At 42.2% G+C, this 22,870-nt stretch overlaps 1 protein-coding gene across 1 annotated transcript in view; it reads left to right on the forward strand.

Moving 5' to 3' along the window:
• Positions 1-22,870, forward strand: part of LOC149302477 (cytochrome b5 reductase 4-like) — a 72,811-nt gene that overhangs the window by 44,371 nt on the left and 5,570 nt on the right. The window contains exons 8-12 of the mRNA XM_089482658.1: positions 2,302-2,395; positions 4,355-4,387; positions 7,064-7,186; positions 8,374-8,514; positions 20,215-20,367. Coding sequence (XP_089338784.1) covers positions 2,302-2,395; positions 4,355-4,387; positions 7,064-7,186; positions 8,374-8,514; positions 20,215-20,367 — 544 coding nt within the window. The remainder of the gene's footprint in view (positions 1-2,301; positions 2,396-4,354; positions 4,388-7,063; positions 7,187-8,373; positions 8,515-20,214; positions 20,368-22,870) is intronic.

Consider the following 22,870-nt stretch of genomic DNA (forward strand, 5'->3'; position numbering starts at 1 on the left):
GAGACTGGGGGTGCGGGGGTAGAGTGTGATTGTGGGGGGCAAAGTGTGAGTGCTGGGGCAAAGTGTGGAGTGCCGGGGGCAGGGCAAAGTTCTGGGGTAAAGTGTAAAACTTTTTTTGGTATTAAAACTTAGTTTGAGAAATAATGTGTTTTAGCTTTAATTATGTCAGTAAAATAAGAAGGCGGATAGAGAAATGCCATTGTGATAAAGAGTTAAGTGTTAATGACACATCTTAATGTAAATTATAAGTTTTTATTTTAAATAAACGAAAAATTAGCATATTGATTATTTGTATCCGATTAATCGAAAAAATTATCAGCCAACTAATTGATTATGAAAATAATCGTTAGTTGCAGCCCTGCGTAGTTTACATGAATTAACATTTACTGGTAAAACTTTTTTCCTATGGGGTCGTCTTATATTCAGGCTTTTTCTTTTTTTCATAAATTAATATTCAGATTTTGGGGGGTTGTCTTATAATCAGGGTCGTCTTATAATCGAGCAAATACGGTAATTTTTTTCCAAATTGAAGTTCCACATTAGTTATTTGTAGTATACATGAGATATTATTGGTCCTTCATGGTAAGCACAAAACATGAATGTGAAATGAAAATGTTTCTTAAAAAAAATCCTTTTTTTTGTATGCACTTTATACACACTGCTGCAAGACCCCCCAAACGTATCAGGAACACTCAAAATGTGTCTTTTGAAACATAACAGGACAACGCATTATGTGTTTATGTACAAAGCACTAATAATAACTAGAACATCATAAGAAGTGAGTAGAAAAATAATCCCCATGTGCCCTGCATGAACCTTGCCAATACAAAGCATATATATACCATTTATTCAGTTCTGCTTTGGAGTCCATTAGTTAAATATTATGGATAGTTTTTAATTTGTTAGCCATCTCTATATGTATAGTCTGTAGTGTCTGTCTCCTAATATTGCTTTTTCATCTATTTGTTATAGCAAAACTATTCTGTGTGGAAAGAGTGTAGAGCTAGAGAAAAAATCACTAACGCCTCCCTCAGATATAACCCTGCCATCCACACACAAGCTTTAATTCCATTTGCTGATTCCAATTCCTGACGCCGGATCAGATGATTTATTTTCCCTTTCATTTATTTTCCATTGGAGTTAGAATTTTATTTCTAAAAAATGCTGATCACTGTGATTTTGAGATCTCTCTAAGATCTACAAGGCAGATAGTTTCTGTTCCAGGGCTTCCTTTTTCTTTCTGGTTTACAGGGCTGTCACTGGAGAATATGTAGATGGCACAATAGGAAGAGTAATTAAGTGTATTCAGGCTTCCCTCTGACCTGGTTCAATTCAAACCGGTTTGGCTTTGTGTCCTGCTGTAAACTTAAAAGTACCTCATTGTTCTGTTTTGAGGATCTCATGGGTTAACATGGCCCGAACCCTTTCCAGATCCTTGAGGTTTTTTGTTTTTATCTATTTTTTAAATCATTGGCTCTTTTATAATTACTTTCAGCCAGACCATTATCTCTCCTCCACAAAACGTTACAGTAAGTGCTATACATTCTAGCAGGTAGCGCTCTCTTGGCATACGCCAAACCCAGTTTTGTCTATCAGGCTTCCAGATAATGAAGCATGATTCATCACTCCAGAGAACACATTTGCACTGCTCCATTCTGGTGGCAGTTTGCTTTGCAACAATGTAGCTGACACTTGGCATGGCACGTAGTGATCTATGGCTTGTGTGCAGTTGCTTGGCCATGGAAGTCCATTTCATGAAGCTTTGATACAGTACCTATGCTAATATTGCTTCCAGGGCATAGTCTGGAACTCTGTAGTGGGTGATGCTACAGAGGGCGGGCAAAGATTTAATGTTTGTCTTGATTCTGTTTCTTGTAGATATGATGGTGTGTCCCAGGATGCAAATGGCCTACACCTTTTTGATTGCCCCATAATTTATTTACTATAAATATGTGCTAAAGTGTGTATGTATGGTATATAATATATTGTTATGCGTATATTATGTAAACTTTGCACAAAAGAGTTTGTGAATTAGTGGGCAAATATAGCTGACATTTTTTAGCCTTCATTAAGGCTAAAATGTTCTCTACTATATTTATGCATTTAAATGCAACTACCACTTAAATTTTGGATAGTGCTAATTCTTGCGCAAACCCAAATTCTAAATGTAGAACATAATACAGTGACTGTAGAACTCCATGATTCTAATTTGACAGAATCCGACTTTCTTAAGTTAGATATTATGTACATTGCTTCAATAAACTGCAACCTCCTGGGTGATTTTGCTTCTCTTTTTATTAGAATATAGGCTCTGATTCAATCATTGTTGATCTTCAAGAGAATATCTTGAGGGGAGAAATATTTATTGGAGATTTTTCGTATCTTGCATTAATTGGTATGTATGAACACATAATTTAAAATGGAATAGTGTGTATGAATGTGTGTGTGTGTATATATATATACATATATATATATAATGACATATTTATAATATATATAATAATATATAATATAATATATATTATTATATTATTATTATATTATATTATTATTATATAATAATATATAATATAATATAATATAATGACCCTTTTATCTGAAAGTCATAAATGACTTAGCATGGTCTTCTAGGGCAAGCAGGCTCAGGAAAAAGATATTTCCAGCAACTGCGAGTGTTATGTACATGTGCAAACACCAATGTAAAATCATAGCCCTCTCTGGTTACACCTTGCTGACCCTGACTGGCCAGCCCAACTATCCACTTGCCAGACCCAGTTAAGCTAGGCTCTGCAAAACCTCTTCCAGACAACACACCCAATCTAGGCAGGTAGAGCTACACTTGGCTCAGGGATAGTCTTTTCAGGGCCTTTTGCTTTCCCTGAAAAGCCTGTATGTTGCTTCTCTGGCTTGAGGGAGCTTAAATGTCTGTCTGGTGCACCTATTGCAGAGTTCATGAGAACCCTAGATTGTATCATGCAAACCCAACTTGAGAATCCATTCATTCAAAATTGGAGTTTGAGCTTTGGCTCACCTAGCTCTCCAATTGATCCACTCCAGGAGCCCATAGAAAAGACAAAACATTTCCTGTGCTTCCCATTCTGTCTTTGGAAGAAATTGATTTGTTTGGCTGGTGCAAGAGTACCTTAAAATAATGCAGTAGTTGCATTTAGAACCATATAAATTTAATTGAAGGACCTATAGTATCATCCCCTAAACTTTGGAACTGCACTGTTATTGTGATATACCATGTCAGTAGTTATTAGCCAACAACTCATACCCACATCTTACAGGTCAGTGGTTAGTGTTCCACATTTTAATATCCTGATTATAATAATCAAGTAGCGTGTCAATGTAACCTGTCAGGATTCGATATGTCACATTACACTCACAATTGGACACTGAATTTTGTTGTAACGTTTAGTGCCTTTAAAGGAAGAAAAGTCTAAATGCTAAAACTGAATGCATTGAGAACAGATCTACAGATTTGGCATTACCCCTTTCATGTAACTTCAATCTGTCCACTTCCAGAGTGCTGGAGCTATCAGTAATATGCATTTTAAAGGAGCATTTTTTTTCTAACAAAATCATGAGATATATGTAAACCTTTGCAGCTTTTGAGCTATCTCCTAAGTCAATAATTACAGAAGTTCCAGCAGCAAAATGATGGTGTTACTTTGGGTTAATAGTTAATGGACAAATGATAGTTAATGGACAAATGATTTACGTATAAATTGATCCAGCTTATAAAACATTAAAATTAAAATGAACTTGTGCCATATGTTTCTGGGTAATAGTTAAATCATGCTAGCATAGTATAATTCTTACATTATGCAGTGTAATACAGGAGAGAGATTTGATCTCTGGCGAACATATGGAATTCATACAGAAATATTCCGTGAATTAGAATATAATGCATAATCATCTGGTGTGATTTACTAAGTTCTTGCTACAGAAGATTCTACACCAGCTATTTATAGATTATATACGTGTGTGTGTGTGTATATGTGTATGTATATATATATATGTGTGTGTGTAATATATGTATAATATAAATTATATTTATAGATATATACACAGTGCCTTCCACTTATATTGGCACCCTTGTTAAATATGAGCGAACAAGGCTGTAAAAAACCTCAGTGTTAAAGTGTAATGCCAATAACTAATTCTTTCCCTGCCATCAGGCATAGTGTCACAAATATCATTGTATAGTTTAATAAACAAGGTTTTCCTTAAAATGTTTTTAGAATATTTTATTTTTAAACACCAGTTCCTTCTTCCTGTTGCACACTGGGGGTATTCCCCTATTATGTACAATGCAGTTTTTTAAATTGTTGTCTTCTTCTTCTTTTAGAGTTAAACCATGCGGTAGAGAAGGATATTGACGGTAAGCAAACACAATACCTTCACTTTTTACTTAAACTGTGTGCCACCACCTTATCTATATTTATCTGTCTGTCATAAACGTTCAGTGTGGCCTGATTGTCATCTGTATGGTATGGGAAGCCAGTTCTCCCCCACTTTGGAGAATCTACAAGACCCTGATGAGTCTCAAAGAACCTTTGTTGAAAGCTTACTTGAGTTGCTTAATTTTGAGAAATTAGTAATGACCTTTTTATAGGGAACAGGTACAAAAATTGAAAACCGGGACTGTTTTTAAGGAGTTACTTGACTTTTAGACATTTAAGTACAAAATACACATGTCGCTGTGAACATCATTTCACAGAGTATGTGTGAGTAAAACTCTCTCTATATGATTTTTAAATGATATGTTTTCTTCTATTTGCCATGAAAAAATGTCTAAGTGTGGCCACATATCTAAACATGTTTGTATAACATAATGACAGATTTGCTTTTTAAATTATATTTGTTTTTCAGCATCAAACACAAGCTGTTTTCCATTATGTACTAGAATTGAAACAATGTAGGGTCCATGACCTGGGTGATTCATTTAATTCCCATGTGCTGCCATCTTCAGATACTTAAGGGGCATTAACTGACACACAGCATTTATATCCATCTATCCTCACTGGCCACTTTATTAGGTACACCTGTTCAACTGCTTGTTAAAACAAAAAGCTAATCAGCCAATCACATGGCAGCAACCCAATGCATTTAGGCATGTAGACGTGGTGAAGAAAACTTGCTGACGTTCAAACCAAGCATCATCAAAGCCTTGTTGATGTCAGAGGAGAATGGGCAGACTGGATTCAAGATGATAGAAAGGCAACAGTAACTCAAATAACCACTCTATACAACCAAGTTATGCAGAATACCATCTCTGAACACACAACACGTCGAACCTTGAAGCAGATGGGCTACAGCAGCAGAAGACCATACCGGGTGTCACCCCTGTCAGCTAAGAACAGGAAACTGAGGCTACATTTGGCGCAGGCTCACCAAAATTGGACAATGGAAGACTGGAAGAACGTTGCCTGGTCTGATGAGTCTCAATTCCAGCCACAACATTCAGATGGCAGGGTCAGACTGTTGTAAACAACATGAAAGCATGGATCCATCCTGCCTTGTATCAATGGTTCGAGCTGTGGTCTAATGGTGTGGGGGACATTTTCTTGGCACACTTTGGGCCCCTTAGTACCAATTGAGCCCCTTAGTACCAATTTAGCATTGTTTAAACGTGGCAGCCTACCTGAGTATTGTTGCTGACCATGTCCATCCCTTTATGACCACAGTGTACCCATCTGCTGATGACTACTTCCAGCAGGATAATGCACCATGTCACAAAGTTCGCATCATATCAAACTGGTTTCTTGGACATGACAATGAGTTCACTGTACCCCAATGGCCTCCACAGTCACCAGATCTCAATCCAATAGAGCACTTTTGGGATGTGGTGGAACAAGAGATCCACATCATGGATGTGCAGCTGACAAATCTGCAGCAACTGCGTGATGCCATTGTGTCAATATGGATCAAAATCTCTGAGGAATGTTTCCAGCACCTTGTAGAAAGTATGCCACAAAGAATGAAGGCAGTTCTGAAGGGAACAGGGTTTCCAATCTGGTACTAGCAAGGTGTAACTAATAAAGTGGCCAGTGAGTGTATATATAATATACACCTCGTTCCTGCATTTGTCAGACTTAAGATCTAATACAGTCAATGTGCAACTCAGGGAGCTGGTACCTCTAGATTGTAAGCTATTTTGAACAGGGCACTCCTCCCCTGTGTTTCTGTATGTCATCTTGTTATGTTATATATACTAATTGTTATGTCCTGTCTACCTTTTGTACCGCACTGTGGAATTTGATGGTGCTATATAAAACATTAATAATAATAACTAAGGCTGGGTGTTGCAAGGGATGGACAAAGAGAACAACACTGGCAGCTTAGATATTAGATTAGAGTACGGCATTGGAGAACCAGCAGCCCTCAACCTCCATAGCGAAAATAGCCAAATAGACCTGCTCTTAGGATTGTAAAAATTAAGCATTATGGGAAATAAACCTTTCAGAGCTGCCGGTAACAGTTATTTATCTTTTTTGTTTATATCTGCTCTATGTTAGAAAAAAACATATACAGGTAAATTAATTTCTAAATTCACAGTGCGTTATTTTTCTGCTAGTATCATTTTAAGACTGAGACCTTTCATTATTTGCTGCAAATCGTTATGATAAGGACTCAACACATATATAAAGTCAGAATGTAGCTGCCTAAACATTGTATAAGGAGTCAGAGACAAATCTGTGAGTCAGTCTGAAAATTGAGCAGAACGTTAGGAGCCTAATATATACTGGTATATATAATTCTAGGAACCATGGCTACATGACTCCTGCTATAATACCTTAATGGGTAGACATAAAATTACTTATAACTTCTAACACACCTACATTTTCCTCCACTCTGCAAAGTTGACATTTAAGCATTGATTTGTAAAAAGTGCTCCAATTCTTATATTTTGGGTTCTTTTAATAGTGATTTTTACCTCTTGTGGTTATGTAAGTGTCACTATGTCTGTCCTGAAAACAACAAAGATGTCAACTCTCTGGTCCTCTGTTTTTTGGGTACTTTCATACAACTAACCTGCCCTACACTTTGTTTTCAGTTCGTGTCAGTGAAAAAGCTGGGAAATTTGAAGTGGTGCTTCAGAAGAAGGATCCTATTATCTGGAAAAGTTTAGGGAAATATTTAGAAGGACATGACTCCTATATAAAAAGTTCCCAGAGAGGTATGTGAACAAGCTTTAGAGTTTATTTTATTGCTGATTTAGAAATCGGTGATTAATGTGAGACTCCAGCCATTATATGCAATTTACGACAATTTCTCCCCCGCAGAATCTTGACAATCTTTCCATACCTCTAAGTCTTGGGCTGGCAGAAAAGGTGTTTGGCAAAAAAAATATCCTTCTTCCAAAAGCACACACATGCAAGTGGGTCTAATGATAACCCCCAATGTACATGGGCAGAAACTACTAGATTTCAATACTTGTCATTGATTAAAGCAGTGCACTGCCTGGGGTAGTTTACGTTTTTTTTTCCTGTACAGGTTAAAAAATGCCTTATAAAGTATTTCTCATTAGTGAGGCTGTATGGTTCCCTAGACTCTCCTTGAATTCAACTTGTTTTATCATTTCAAAAATTATTTTGTGGCACTTCTTATAGGTCATGCTTGGCAAAAATATAGTTTTTGCTCAATTTGAAATTAAGTGCATAAGATTCATGGTTTTGCAAAATAATCATTCTTTGCACCTAGGTTTTATTGGTGAATGTAAATGTCTACTTTATTGCTTTGGTCAATTAATAATAGTACTGATTTTTTTACATCCCCGACAAGCAGCTAGGGGTTCGTCCTCTTTTACGGTCTATGAAAATGTATTATTTTGATTAAATGATGACCCATTGATTTCCTGCTATTGTATCAGTAAAATGACAGACAAGTAGTCGGTTCTGTTTTGAAGATTCTATAGCCATAAATGCATTAACACGTAATGGTTCTGGCATTTTCAGTCAATTATAGTTAGCCCTAAACTCTGAAAGAACAAAATGACTCAATTTACTGATAAAAGTACGTACAAAAGCCAACAACTAAAACCCAAAGTCCTATTACACTTGCTATTTTATGCTGTGATCCAAGTCAAATATATGGCCTATCTTTACAACAAATCTTGATCAAGTGATAGATCCTTCTCAATCAAGCCCCCATTTTCAAATGTGGTTTCATGACCTTGTTATTGTTTGTTTAATTGATCCTTAACCTCTATAATCTAAGAGTAAAACGCTTGTATTGATCTTAAGTTACCCTATGCACATTGGTGGTTGTTTAAATTTAAAGTTTAGTTGATCAGTTCATTGGAAACAGGAACACAAGTAGACTTTCTAGTGTGAATAATTTTACAATGTTTTTCCTGTCTTGTAGGACTTTATTATAGGAAGTGCACACTGCTTTCTAAAAGTGATGTCAATTACAATACCAAGTTATTTTGCTTTGAACTACCTAAGAGCTGTTATCTTCAAGTGCCTGTGGGACATCATGTTTACCTTAAGCTACACATCGAAGGTAAGAAAATGTTTTTATGTAAATTATGTTAAGATTGAATTGTGATCTTCCTTACTATACAGTATTTATAGAGCAATATTTAAATGCAAGGAGAGAAGCTCTATTGCAAATATGTGACTAGAAGGCTTTTTTTAGTGAAATTGGTACCACGTGTGTATATTAAAGGGCAAACTTGACTAAACCTTTGTAATCTGCCATGTTCATAGTTTTAATGTGTCTACCTATGGCATACAGATAGTTGCTGAAGTATTCTTTTTAACATGACCTTTAGTCTAAAAGTGTGCTAGACAATGTAATTAGTTACATAGTAAAGGTGGGAAAAAAGAATGCATTGATACACTAGAATGCATTGATACAAATGAAGGTGACAGAAACCTCCACTTGAGATCAAACCAGTTTTGCCCAGAAAAGGAAAATATTCCTTCATGGCTCCAAGGGCAGCCAGAATAAACACTGGATTAACCACTATTTAAAAACATTATGAATACCAATACTTGTCTAAATGTAATTTGTTCTCAAAAGATTTAGATTTAGTCCCATTAATTTAAAAGCCAACTTCTAATGATGGGCTGTCTGAAATTCCATAAAAAAACCTAAATAGACTATACACTACCCAGGTTTAACATTGGCATTGCTACAAAGGACCTGTTCAGTGTGGTGTTTGAGTTGGGTAAATCACTCAAAACAACAATGGCAGCCTCTAGGTTTGCTGAGAATGGAAGCCCATTGTCATTGCCAATGCTAACCTTCATATTAGTGTTACTTCTATTAAAGTGACAATTTAATGTACCAGACTGCCCCACCAATATGCATTCTTTAAAAGGCTAAAAAAAACCACTTCTATTAGGGAGAGGCTGCATAGCCTGATCTGACAGTTCTGACCACTGATTGGATGCTTCAAGCTGCCAATCAGCACATGTTTTTTTTTCAGACACCCTTCCTTCTTTCTGATACAATCTGTGTCTTCTTGTCTAGTAGCCAAGGTTAAAAATAGTGGATGAGGAGGGGGCGGAGCCAGCGCTCGATGAAGATGGCCGCTTAAGCCTTTAGCTCTGCTCGCCGTCCGCCTTAACTTATGCTTCGTTCCGCTCTATTCCGATGATGGGGAAGACCAATCGAGTCGGGGGTACCCACAGATCTCTAGGGACCCGAGATAAGACCTCAAATCCTTCCGTGCGGTCCTACTTTCATGGCACGCCTGACCAGGACTCGCGGGACTTGGAGGCCAAGATGGCGCCCTTGCCTGCTAGTCAGGCTAGCGATTGCTCGGAGCCAGGCCTCTCGGATCCAGACCCGGGCTTACCTTCCTTGTCCTCCTCTGATTTCTCGTGGAGGAAGGCCCTCAAGTCGCTCCTGACGAAAGCAGACCACGCGGCTGTCATTGATTCCTCATTGATTAACTCCATGGAGAGCCCATGGAGTTAAGGCCGACCTAGTGGATATCAAGCATGACCTGAAACAGATAGGAGACCGCGTGGTGACGTTGGAGGAAGGCCATTTGACTACCTGCGAGAGGATTAATCACCTCTCTTCCACCCTGCACACACACACAGACTCATTACAACAGCTGAGGCGGCAACTTGAAGACCTCGATAATCGGGGCAGAAGAAACAACCTGCGGGTGCGCGGCTTGGCTGAATCGATACCGCCGGAGAAAATCCGTTCAACCTTGCAGACCATCTTCAACTCGCTGCTTAACCAACCAGACGACTCTCCCATCCATTTCGACCGAGCTCACCGTGCTCTTCGCCCAAGAGACCTGGTTTGTTGCCTGCACGAGTACACGGTCAAGGAGGCGATTCTCAAGGCATGCCGTTCGGCTAGTACCGTGGAATTCGAAGGGGAGAAGATCTCTGTCTACCAGGATTTGTCTCCACTTACCCTCCAGAAGCGTAGGGCGCTGCGACCCGTCACTTCAGCACTTCGTGATGCTGGTATCCCCTACCAATGGGGTTTTCCATTTGTGCTCATCGCGAGACAGAACGGGGACACTTCCACTTTGAGACACCCCGGAGAATTGAAGTTCTTCCTGGAGGAGCTGGACTTGCCCCCCATTGATGATCCTGACTGGGAGGCTGCTCTGCCGACTCTGCAACCTCTCTCCGACCCGGCCGGTTCCTGGATCCCGCACACCAACCGAAGGAAGAGGACCCGACGCGCTCCTTCCACTGCTCCGACCACTGCTCCGACCACCGGCTGATTCGGCTTCTTCACCGCCCTCAATGTTGCGTCTCCCGGTGTGGATATCATTGACTCTGGCCTTGTTATGGGCACCTACCTGCTGGACTCTACCCGTCTTTCCGAGTGCCCAAGCCCGCTATTCCTCATCTTCGTGGTCCGGGACTTGTAGACCTCTGATCGGGTATTATGTTCTGTTTTTTGTTCTGTTTTTTGTGCGGTTTGCGTTTCTCACATTTTATTATGTTTTACCATACTGACCTCCTTGCACCCACTCATACACGCTTCACCTCGCACACATCAGACATGACCACGACTGCTGGTGGCCCTGGTTTCTGGGTCTTATACCCTGTTGGTCTCCTCTGACCATGCACACACATTACATGAGCCTGGGTCCATGTCCCTTACTTCGGGCCTGTATGCTCACTGACATACCTCCTCTGGGCAACCCGTTTTTGTGCTCCCATTCCTGACCTGTAGTCTCGTGGCAATGACCCTTGTCTAACGCTGCTTCTACACTGCACACACTCTACACATGCCTGGGGCCATAATTCTGTAATTGTGTTTATTTTTATTTCTACTTCACCTGCTGTGTTTTTGTTAAGTTTATGATTTTATTGAGTATTCTGAGACCACTGTAGGTGGGGCCGCGCCTTTACCTGACACGGGGTGTCGCCCTCCCCCCTCAGACATGGCCGCCGGCCTCGGCCTCCTTGCCGGGGTTCTGCCCCTGGAGACCCCCTCTGGGTACCCAATACCTCTTCGCCCTGTCTCCCCGTCCTTTCGGAATTGTGGGAAGCTTCCTGCTTTCCTAGGCGGACGGCGCAGTAGTTGCTTTCCTTTTCTTTCCCTACTCTCCCACCTATTTCTTTTTGCTCTTTCATCCCTTTCCACTCTTTCCCCCTTACCTTGTTTTGCAAGCCTTCCAACCCCCGAGCTCCCCTGTCCTCTTAGGACAGTGACCTAGGGACTCTCTGCAGTCCCACAGCTCACACGTTCCTGACACTCTGTGTCGTTGCATTAGACTGGTTTACAGTCTATTCAAGACTCACACACCACACTTTACACACATATTTGTTCTGTTGGTTTATTTGTTTTTTTTTCTTCTGTTTTTGGACTGATTGATTCGTTGTGACTCTCTCCCTCACTCCCAATATCCACCAGGCACCATTGTGTCTTCTGACCACTTACGCCTTGTTACTCTTAACATGAGGGGCTTGAATAAACCAGAACAGCGCTCCAAACTCTGCTCCTTCCTTCGCTCCTCTAAAAGCCATATTGCTTTTATTCAAGAGACTCGTTTTCGACAAGGAGCTGAGCGTCGGCTCCTGGAGCGGAATTTTGCTCATTCCTATTTTTCCAGTTCACCCACCTCCAAAACGAAGGGAGTAGCCCTCCTGATCCATAAGATAGCCCGGTTTCAACCCTTAGATGAGTGGTCTGATGACGAGGGACGATGTGTATTTGTGAAGGGTTACATAGGGTCTCAGAAAATAACCTTGGCGAATATTTACGCCCCTAACAGGTCGCAGAGTAGCTATATCATCTCCATACTTAACAAGCTGGCGGATTTCCTGGAAGGGATTACTGTCCTGGGTGGGGACTTCAATATGGTCTTTGACCCTCTGTCTGACACGTCCTCTGGCAGATCTCACATCCCGTATTCCATGATCCGCAAAGTCCTCAAACATTTTAAATTGAACCAACTCATAGATGCTTGGAGGGTCTTGCACCCGGACGGCAGGGACTATACCCATTTTGCAGCACCTCATACTACCTACTCCAGGATCGATACCTTTTTTGTCTCCCACTTCCATCTCTCCTTCCTGCGCTCTGCTGAGATGGGCCCGTCCGCTATTAGTGACCACGCTCCGGTGTTTCTGTCACTCTCTCTGTCCTCGCTCCCTAAGCCACAATGGAGTTGGAGGCTTAATGAGACTCTGCTAGACGATCCTCATAATGTATCCTCTCTGTCCTCCCATATTTCTACCGACTGTTTGGGAAGCCCATAAGGCGGTTATGAGAGGCCACCTGATCGGGCAGGGGGCTGCAGCGAAGCGTATACGTTTGGACTCCATTCTGTCCCTTACCAGACAAATAGCGCAGCTAGAAGTGAGACATAAATTGACACTCCTTCCGTCCCTGCAACTTCAACTCACTGCCCTTCGGACGAGACTAGCGTCCCTGGTGGACATGCGTATTAAGCACCACTTTTTGCTGACGCGCCATAAATTTTAAGAATTCGGGGACAAGCCAGGTAAACTGCTGGCTAGGGCCTTGAGGGCGAAAAGGGCTCAGAGCTACTTGCTCAGGATTCGTGATAGACACAATCAGCTGCACTTCCACTCCCATAAAATCGCTGAGTGTTTCCAGCAATATTATTCCTCTCTCTACAATCTCCCACCTAGCCCAGGCCCCCCCTCGGATGTTCAGCGGGCCACTGCGCACCTTCAGAAGGTTCTGTCCGCAGAAGACAGTAAGCTCCTTGAGGACCCGATCCCGTTATCCGAGGTCGAATCCGCAGTGAAGAGCTCTCCCTCTGGCAAGAGCCCCGGCCCGGATGGCTTCTCTGCCGTTTATTATAAGAGATTTCTCCCTCTCCTGGGCCCCCGTTTAGTCACTCACTTTAATGCTATAGCTAGGGGTGAGCCCTTTGACCCCGGGCGCTCGATGCCAGTATTGTGGTCATCCCGAATCCTGACAAAAATCTGGACCTCTGCAGTAGCTATAGACCGATCTCACTAATCAATGTGGACGTCAAGCTAATTGCAAAAGTACTCGCTAACCGCCTTCGTCCCCTCTTGCCGGGCCTCATCCACCCGGACCAAGTTGGCTTTGTGCCAGGGAGGGAGGCGAGAGATAACACGATCAGGGTCATAGACATTGTTGCGCATACCCAGTATTTCCAGACCCCAATGATTCTTGCCTCCATGGATGCCGAAAAGGCATTCGACCGGGTCTCCTGGTCCTTTTTATTTAAGGTCCTGGAGGGTATCGGTTTGGGCACGCGGTTCCTGATCTGTATCCGTGCGATGTACGCCTCCCCCATGGCCCGCGTTACGGTTAATGGTCTCCAGTCCGGTGGGGTGACCCAGTCCAATGGGACGCGCCAGGGGTGTCCTCTCTCCCCCCTCTTGTTCCTCCTGGCGGTCGAGCCACTTGCCTCGGCTGTCCGATCCAACCCGGCAATCAAAGGCGTTTAGATAGCGAGTCGCTCCCATGTGATCTCGCTGTTTGCTGATGACGTCCTCGTGACACTCTCGGATCCATACCATTCTCTCCCCACTTTGTTGTCACTACTTGAGCATTTCCACTATCTCTCCAACTATAAGATCAACTTGTCCAAGTCCGAGGTGATGGGGTTCCATCTCCCGCCGGACCTTTCCCATCAAATCCGCTCCACGATGCCCTTTCGTTGGAAGGAGGATTTTATGAAATATCTGGGCGTCCTCATCCCCTCGGACTTGACTAAGATTAAGGCTCTGAACTTTGATCCCCTTTTGGCTACCCTCCACGCCGACTTGACTAAGTGGGCCTTCCCCCATGTGTCCTGGTTTGGCAGGGTTAGTGTCCTTAAAATGAATGTTTTACCCCATTTTCTTTATCTTTTTCAGACATTACCCATCTTTCTCCCCCGCTCCTACTTTCGTAAGTGTCACAGTGCCTTTCTTCTGTATATCTGGAAGGGCAAGCCCCCTAGGCTCTCCTTTTCTTACCTGACCAGGCCAAAGACGTCGGGGGGAATGGGTCTCCCCAATCTGGAGCTATACTGGCGGGCTGCCCACCTCCGCCGCATTGTCGAATGGTCTGTTGGTTCTAACCGGCCTTGGCTTCAGGTTGAGGCCGCGGCCCTCTCCTGCCCCCTCAGTGTCCTTCCCTGGATCTCTGAACCGCAGAGGTGTGTTGTTCACACACCTCATCCCTTGATTGCGTCAACACTGAGGGCACTCAAAGGGGTTGCGCGCGCTGGAGGTGTCTTGCTGGAGCCCTCTCCCCTATTTCCTATTTCAGGGCACCCTGACCTTGTACCTGGGGGGGATGCCATTCGTATGTCGTCCCTTACGCCCCCTACTGTTTCCGTACTTCGGGTCTGCCATGTATCCCATGGCTCTACTTTTAAGCCGTTGACGGAACTGACTGGTAACCCAAATTAAGCATTTTCTTGCTTCCTCCGGCGCACTTGCTGGTGGGACTCCTGCACCTACCGCATTCGAAGGGCTTTGCCTGGCAGACAAGGAACCCCCACACCTCCTCTCTGCCTTGTATGCGATCCAGCTCGCCCCAGTGGTACTTACTAAACCATATTACTTTAGTCTTTGGGAGGGGGACCTGGGGATCTTTTTTTCCCTCGAGGACTGGGAGAGGATGCTTATGATTGTGCACAAGGGGACCGTATCCAGCAGAGTTCAGGAAACGCTCTTTAAAATAGTCACCCGCTGGTACAAGGTTCCCTTCGACCTACACAGGTTTTTGCACCTGATTCCCTACCTGCTGGCGCTGCAATGCCCTCCCTGGCTCCCTCTACCATATCTGGTGGTCTTGCCCCGCAATCCGGCCATTTTGGGACGAGGTGTCTGCTGTTATCCGGGAGGTGGCCGACCAGTCTTTCATAGCTACCCCGGCATCCGTACTCTTGCACCATAACACTATCCCGTACAGATCCTACAAAGGCTCCATCAAATTTCATTTAATTAATGCTGCCCTCACCACCCTTCCTAGATCCTGGAAGTCCGCCAGCCCTCCCTCTATATCTGCCTGGTTCCGACGTGTCGAATTTATCTACCAGATGGAGGTCCTCACGGGGGCCACTAGGGGCCAGGAGCATTCGGTCGAATGAGGTTGTTATGTCGCACAGATCTCCTTGCCTTATCTGGAAACTGTACATCTATGTCCGTGCTGACAGTTTATTGGCCTGCATCCTGTGGGAGGCAACCCCTCCTGACTGTGTATCATGTGTATCCTGATTATACGATGCTACTGTTGAGATTTTGTGCTCTGTCATATCTGATTTGCAATAAACGGTGAATTGAAAAAGATAGTGGATGAGGGTGCAAAATAAAAGGAAGAGCAGGGTAAAAGTAATATTAGAAAGCAGACACCGCCTTGTCACGCCAAATATATATAATATATTATTATTATTTGTTTGATTTATATAGAGTCATCTTCTTCCATAGCATAATACAAAGGAGAAACATGATGTGAGCAGTGCTTTCCCTAATAATTTTAACTTACAGAGCAGTTACATGTATATGTTCCCCCATCATACCGTCAAACAATATCCAGTTAAAACAATATTGTGATGTTTCATGTTTTACAATGAATTACATGGAAATATACTGGGATACAATGTAGAAAATGGCAGGTATTGGTGCAACAGGGTTCATAATAACATTTTGGAAAATAGACAACTTCGCTTCTCCTCACTCATAATTCAGCATGTGTTGTTTTTCTTTTTAGAGAGCTATTCATTTTGCTTATTATATCATTATCTTGTAAACACACTTTATCATTTTGTGCAAGTTGATTTAATAAAAGAGAATAACCTTTAATGGGCCATATGTATAAAGAACATTTCCAAAGCAAAGAGCTTAAATTGGAGCAGTTGTCTTGGAAACAAATGGGATGTTGATTGTTTCACATTTAGCACTTAGAACCAAGACTTACCATTACAAATATAGTGAAATATAGATATACAGCACTTTCTTCTACTGAAATGCTTTTTAATATACCATAAGTGATAAAGGATGCAAGCTTGGGGATTGGTCTGACAAATCACCTTGCACTTTGTGTAACATGTCACATTTTTACATGTGGATTTGAATGTATTGATTTAGATCATAATATAAGCTGTTGTCCAACTGGCGGCCTGCAGGACAAATGTGGTTTCTAAAATGTTATTTTACCCTGTTCTATATGTTCATTTGTGTTCAAGCATGAATTTGAGAGTTCTACCCTTGGTTCATTGCTTTTGAATGGCATAACACCCCTGCAGGTACAGTAAAATGCATTTGATAGCATGTTTACAATTGGATGACCATGTCACGGTTTTCTATTGGATAACTGGACACATAGGGTGTGGGTGTGCAAGGGTTAACGATACCAGCACCTTTGGTCACACACTTAACACACCACAAAAACCACACCAAGCTTATAATACGTAATACACTGTCACCACCAAGCTATGTTCGAAGCTGACTACAGCTTATGGGCATTTCAATAACGCCCAGTTTCACATTGAACGGATCAAAAATGTATAAAACCCAATTTTACTAAAACAATTAAGTGATGTGGTTTATTCTGGCTTTCTCTGAAAGGTAGAGTTCGGTTAGAGCACAGAGACAGACACTGGGTTAATATGTAGTTTAATCTGACTAATGTCACAGTGCTTATGTACAAAAATTATATGAACAAAGGTGATAACAATTGAGACATAGATACAGTTTTGAAAAATAAAACAAGGAGAAACAGAGAAAAACCTAATGATACAAAAGCCATATAGTTCATCTGCGGGAACCTCAATGTCCTTGTTGAGTTGGAGGATTTCCAGTGATGTTCCAAATCCATCTAAAGTTCCAGAAGAGGTTCTCCGATTTTCCAAAAAACAGTCAGTTTTATCCCCTGGTGAGATGTTCCGCCCCTCCATTGTCACAGAGAGACGTCCCAGGCATGGGCATAGGAACCCCTAAAAATCTGGGGGGGGATAGCATTTTTACTGGTAGGGTATACCTGACCATTTCACCAACAGGGGCTTTTATGACATTGCATTATAAATACATAGACATTAATATGTAGTTGGTCCCCCTTTGCAGCTATAACGGCTTCCACTCTTCTGGGAACGATTTCCACAAGATTTTGGAGAGTTTATGTGGGGAATTTTTGCAACCATGCCTTTATGGACCTTGTTTTGTACACTGGGGCACAGTCATGATGGAATAGAAAAGGACCTTGCCCAAAACTGTTCCGACAAAGTTAGAAGCATAGTGTTCTCCAAAATGTCTTGGTATATCACCTTCAGCTCATAAAACGTTCTACTAGATGAATGGGAGAAAATTCCCACAGAAACAGAAAAATCTTACAACCACGGATGGACCCCACTGGACACGGCCACAGAGACTACTATGATGTATTGAAGGATCCATCTAAGACTCCTAACATGTCATGCACACAGGAACATATCCACACACTTAAACACTTGAATAACATACATACACATGCACACACTAACATACACACACACCCCAAAACAATCCCACCCTAATATACCTAGACACATGCCCACCATAACACACCTGGAAACATACTAACATACCCATTAAAACAGATGTGCACAATAACATACCCACAAACATACGCTATCATACCCAGACACACATTCAAACACATCCTTCACTTACTCTGCCTACCCCTAGATTTAACACGTGGCGCTTTGTATTAGTGATGCCCTAGATCAAGTAGCACCCCGCAATATTCTCCTGTGTCCAAATGCTACATACAGTGACACACACTCATTTTAACCAGAAATAGGCCTGGATTTAACCCTAGGTGCCCCTGAGTTAAACATGTGTTACAGGGAATCATTCTCTTCTCTTTAAGTACGACATGCCTGCTCATACACACACATATGCACTGCTCTTACGCATGCCTCCCCACAAAAACACATATATACGCTGCAATTGCCTGCACATACACACTTGCCAGTACTCACACATATGCACTACCCTTATACACGCCTGCCCAAACATACATAAACTGCTCACATATACACTGTGTATACCCCCCCTCGTTTTGCACATCAGACCCCCCCTCGTTTTGCACATCAGACCCCCTCTCGTTTTGCACATCAGACCCCCCCTCGTATTGCACATCAGACCCCCCCTCTCGTTTTGCACATCAGACCCCCCCTCGTTTTGCACATCAGACCCCTCTCGTTTTGCACATCAGACCCCCCCTCGTATTGCACATCAGACCCCCCTCTCGTTTTGCACATCAGACCCCCCCTCTCGTTTTGCACATCAGACCCCCCCCCTCGTTTTGCACATCAGACCCCCCCTCGTTCTTCACATCTCTTACCTTTCTCTTCTTCCTTTCTGCTTTCTCTTCTTCCTTTCTGCTTTCTCTTCTTCCTTTCTGCTTTCTCTTCCTCCTTTCCTTCTGGTTTGCCACTCACTCTCAGTGCAGTGCGGCTGCGCACAGCTGTTTATGCTGAGCACCGGGGCTGGGATATAAACGTCATATCCCATCCCCTGGCGCTCAGTGACAGAGAGTGTTACATTAATGTTGGACTGGTTAGGGAAATCCGTGATCTCCCCAACCAGTCCTGCACGCTGCAGCTGCTGATCGGGCAGCTGTGCACCGAGGGCACTCGCCTCACTTACAGCCCTGGGGGGGATTTCTCTATTATCGGTCCCCCCCACATGATTTCCTGGGGGGGATCCATCCTCCCCGGTTCCTACGCCCGTGGTCCCAGGCCTAGCCCTTAGTATCACACACATACCAAACTACATCTTAACATACATCTGTTAAGATTGACAGATCTCATTGTGTCCTCAAGATGACCCAAACCCAGCATAGAAGACCACCACCCTAAATTCCATATCATAGGGGAGTTACCATTAATGGTCACTGAGACTGAACCAGAATGAATTTATGGGAGAGCTCTGGTATGTACAAGGTTTTGGGTCAGTCTTTGTGGCTTAAGAGGACTAGCTGTTGTAAAAACGCATCTGATCAGGTTAACCCTTCCAATGCCAAACCCTTCCCATGCCTAACACAGGCTTTTCTCAGCCATGTTTTCCAGAGTACCAATAATTTTCCCATTGCTGACCAACACAGGTAAGTGCTCCCTTGCAGTTTGTTAGATGTATAACTCAATTGATAAGCTGGTTCCCATCCATAAGATTTTACATCCCACTTGGTGCAGGGCAGCAATTTATATGCGCTGGTCAGCAATATGTGAAAATTACCCTGGAAAAAATGGCTGACGTGTTCGCCTGCATTTACAACTATACCATGTGAGGTGAAAACGTGTTAATAATCAGGTCCAGAGTAGAGATGACTTATTGTAACTGATAATATCATGAAAAGTGAACATGAGAAAACCCCAATAAAAATTAAATTAAACAGAGTGGTGGTGACTAAGGGGTTCTGACACTTTAAAGCCAGCAGGGTCTGGCTGCATAAGCGTGGATGCAAGTTACATTTACTTTGCAGTGTGTGGCCCTGTTTATCCAGTCGGCGGCTGCACAACCCAATCTACCGCTGGTGCAGCAGTATCTGAAAGTCTTTGGTTTACCTGGTATTTTCCCTGGATTTCCAGAAGGCCAGTCCAAGTCAGTTTGCTCTATTTTACTAACTGTTGTCTAACATGTGAAACTGGTTGGATAGAGCCTAGTTTAGAAATGTAAAAAGTAAAAATCAAAAGACGAACACAAAAACCTACCTGAAATTGTATGTTTTTTGTGGATTATTGTGTACATTGTACAGACCTTCAAGTGCAAGTAACTGTTTTTTTTTTCATTTCAGGTGTAGAAGTAGTGAAACCATATACACCAGTTTCACCATGCTTAGTATTGGACCACCAGAAGACACCAAACCACCATAGTCGATATTTATATATAATGATAAAAATATATCCCAATGGATGTTTTTCTCCACAAATAGATCACTTGGCAGTAGGTAAGGTTAATATTATTTTCATATTTCTGTTATTTTGAAGCTATATTTTTTAAGTATTAGTGTGGCCTACAGAATGCATTTTTATGTTGACAAATACAAAATGCATGATGCAGTTTCTTTTACAACCCCTACTGAACCAGCTTTGTCTAGTGTTTGTTCCATATATATATATTACATTATATTTATTTATATAGCACCAACAGATTCCGTAACGCTGGAATTAAGACAATTTAAATATTATTAACAGGCGTTAAAGATAATAGTACAGAAAGAGAAAAGAGGGCCCTGCTCTTGCAAGCTTACAATCTGTTTAGTGTTTGAGGGAGAGCAGAGACAGTAGAAGGAGACTACTTAAGTGAGGATGAGTTGATTGTAGCAAGGGCGATATGGAGAGCTCTGTTGATCTTACAGATGGACATGGCTGGTGCAAGGATGTCACCCTAGGCGGAGTCATGTGAGTGCAACATACACATGACACCTACATTGCAGGCATTGATCACAGGTCACACACCCCAGCTAGCCCTGGCATCCTTTTTGCACACATAGGACTTGCCCAGCACCCAGATTGAAGACATGGAACTTGCCCCAGCACCAAGATTGCGTCGACAAAACTGCCCAGCACCCAAATTGCACACATAGGACGTGCCCCAGCATTCAGAACTCCTCCCACCTCTCTTTTGTCCCTGACTTTATTTCTCCCCTTCTCTCTTTCTGTTTATGTCTGGTATCTATATTTTCTCTCCTCATCCTTCTCTTTATTTCTCCTCCTCTTTTACTTTACCTCTTCCTTTTTCACTATCCCTTACCTTTTGGCTTATTTCTCCTCTTTCTGTTTATCTGTCTTGGTCATTCTCTTTATCTAGCCTCCTCTTCGCTTTCTTTTTCTCCTAACCCCCTTTATTCTATTATCTCTCCCCCTTTTTTTATCCCCTGTTTCTCACCAGGTCTCCTCTTTTTGTTTATCTCATCTTTCCAATTTCTCTTTATCCCTCCTCCCATCTCTCTTCATCATTCCCTTTTTTCATAAACCCCTTCTCCCCATCTCTCATTATCTCATCTCTCAATTTCCTCTTTATCTGCCCTCTCTTCATCTCCCCTTTCTTGTTTTCTTTGCCACTAATCCCGGTCTTGAATTCTCGTTCTCTCCCATCTCTCTTCTTTATAATTATCTCCCCTTCTCGCCATATCTCCTCTTCCTTTCTCTTCATCATCTCTCCCCTATATCTTTTTCTTTATTTTTCCATTTTTACTATATCTCCCCTTTCTCACAATATATCTCCCCTTTTCTCCCCATCACTTACCTTGCTGATGTCCTGTGATGGGAGCACAAGGCCTCTGTCTTACTGCTCTGTTGCGGTGCTCCCAGCTTTACTGCTGAGCAAAGGGCGGATCCAGAGCACTCCCACTAACACACAACCAGACGCACACATGCAGATACTTGCACTAACACACAGACACTCAGACAACTAGACACTAAGGATGAACATACACAGACACTTGAAACTAACACACATGCGCACACTAAAATACACAAGCAGATACCAACATAATCATACCTAGATAGTCAACACAACTAGACACAAATATTAACGTACCCAAACAAAGACACATGTTCACACGCTCACAATGCTTGGGAGGAATTTAGACCATTCTTCCTTACTGAACTGCTTAAGCTCAGCCATATTCTTTGGATGTTTGGTGTGAAAGGCTCTCTTGAGGTCATTCAACATCATCTCAAGTGGGTTAGTGGTGCCTTTTTTAACATAGTACTGCGTGTTCTTTCTGAACAATTCAACCATAGTTTCATCAGTTCACAAAACATTTTTTCCAGTCGTGCTGTGGAGTCTCAAGGTGCTAAGAGAGCATTGACCTCTGCCTTGGTGCCCTATGAATCCTGTGTCTTTCTGAAGGTGGAGTCATGAACGCTGGCTTTAGCTGACACGAGAGTCCTGCAGATCCCTTATGTTGTTTTAGGGGCATTTTGCCATCCTGGATGACTTTATGATTTGCTATTTGAGTTGTTTTAGCAATTATTACCCCTGTTGGGATGGTTGACTGCTGTCCCAAACCTTCTCCATCCGTTAAATATAGTTCTGACAGTAGTTGAGTAGGATGACTGTGTAACCCATTCTGGACTGATGAACACCTGCTTTGCAGTGTTCCTAAAGAAAATCTTTTGAGCCTTTCTTGACTATGGAACCTTGTGTGTTGACACCTCCAGTCTAATGGCCAGGTTCAACACTTGATTTAGGTAAGACTGGCCTAATTAAAACCCAATTGCTTATTAAAGTCTTTTAACACATAAGAAAAATAATCTCAAAACAAGTATATTTCTTGTTCTACATCAAATAAATGAAGCAATCATCAGACTTTGGTGCCATTTGTTCTCTAATTACCTATATATATATATATATATATATATATATATACATACATATATATATATATATATATATATATATATATTACTACCCACAGCATGATCTGACTAAAAAGCAGTGTG

The sequence above is a fragment of the Sceloporus occidentalis genome, unplaced genomic scaffold, assembly GCF_023333645.1.
Source record: "Sceloporus occidentalis isolate IW3139 unplaced genomic scaffold, rSceOcc1.0.p SCAF_19, whole genome shotgun sequence".
In the NCBI taxonomy this organism is placed as follows: Eukaryota; Metazoa; Chordata; class Lepidosauria; order Squamata; family Phrynosomatidae; genus Sceloporus; species Sceloporus occidentalis.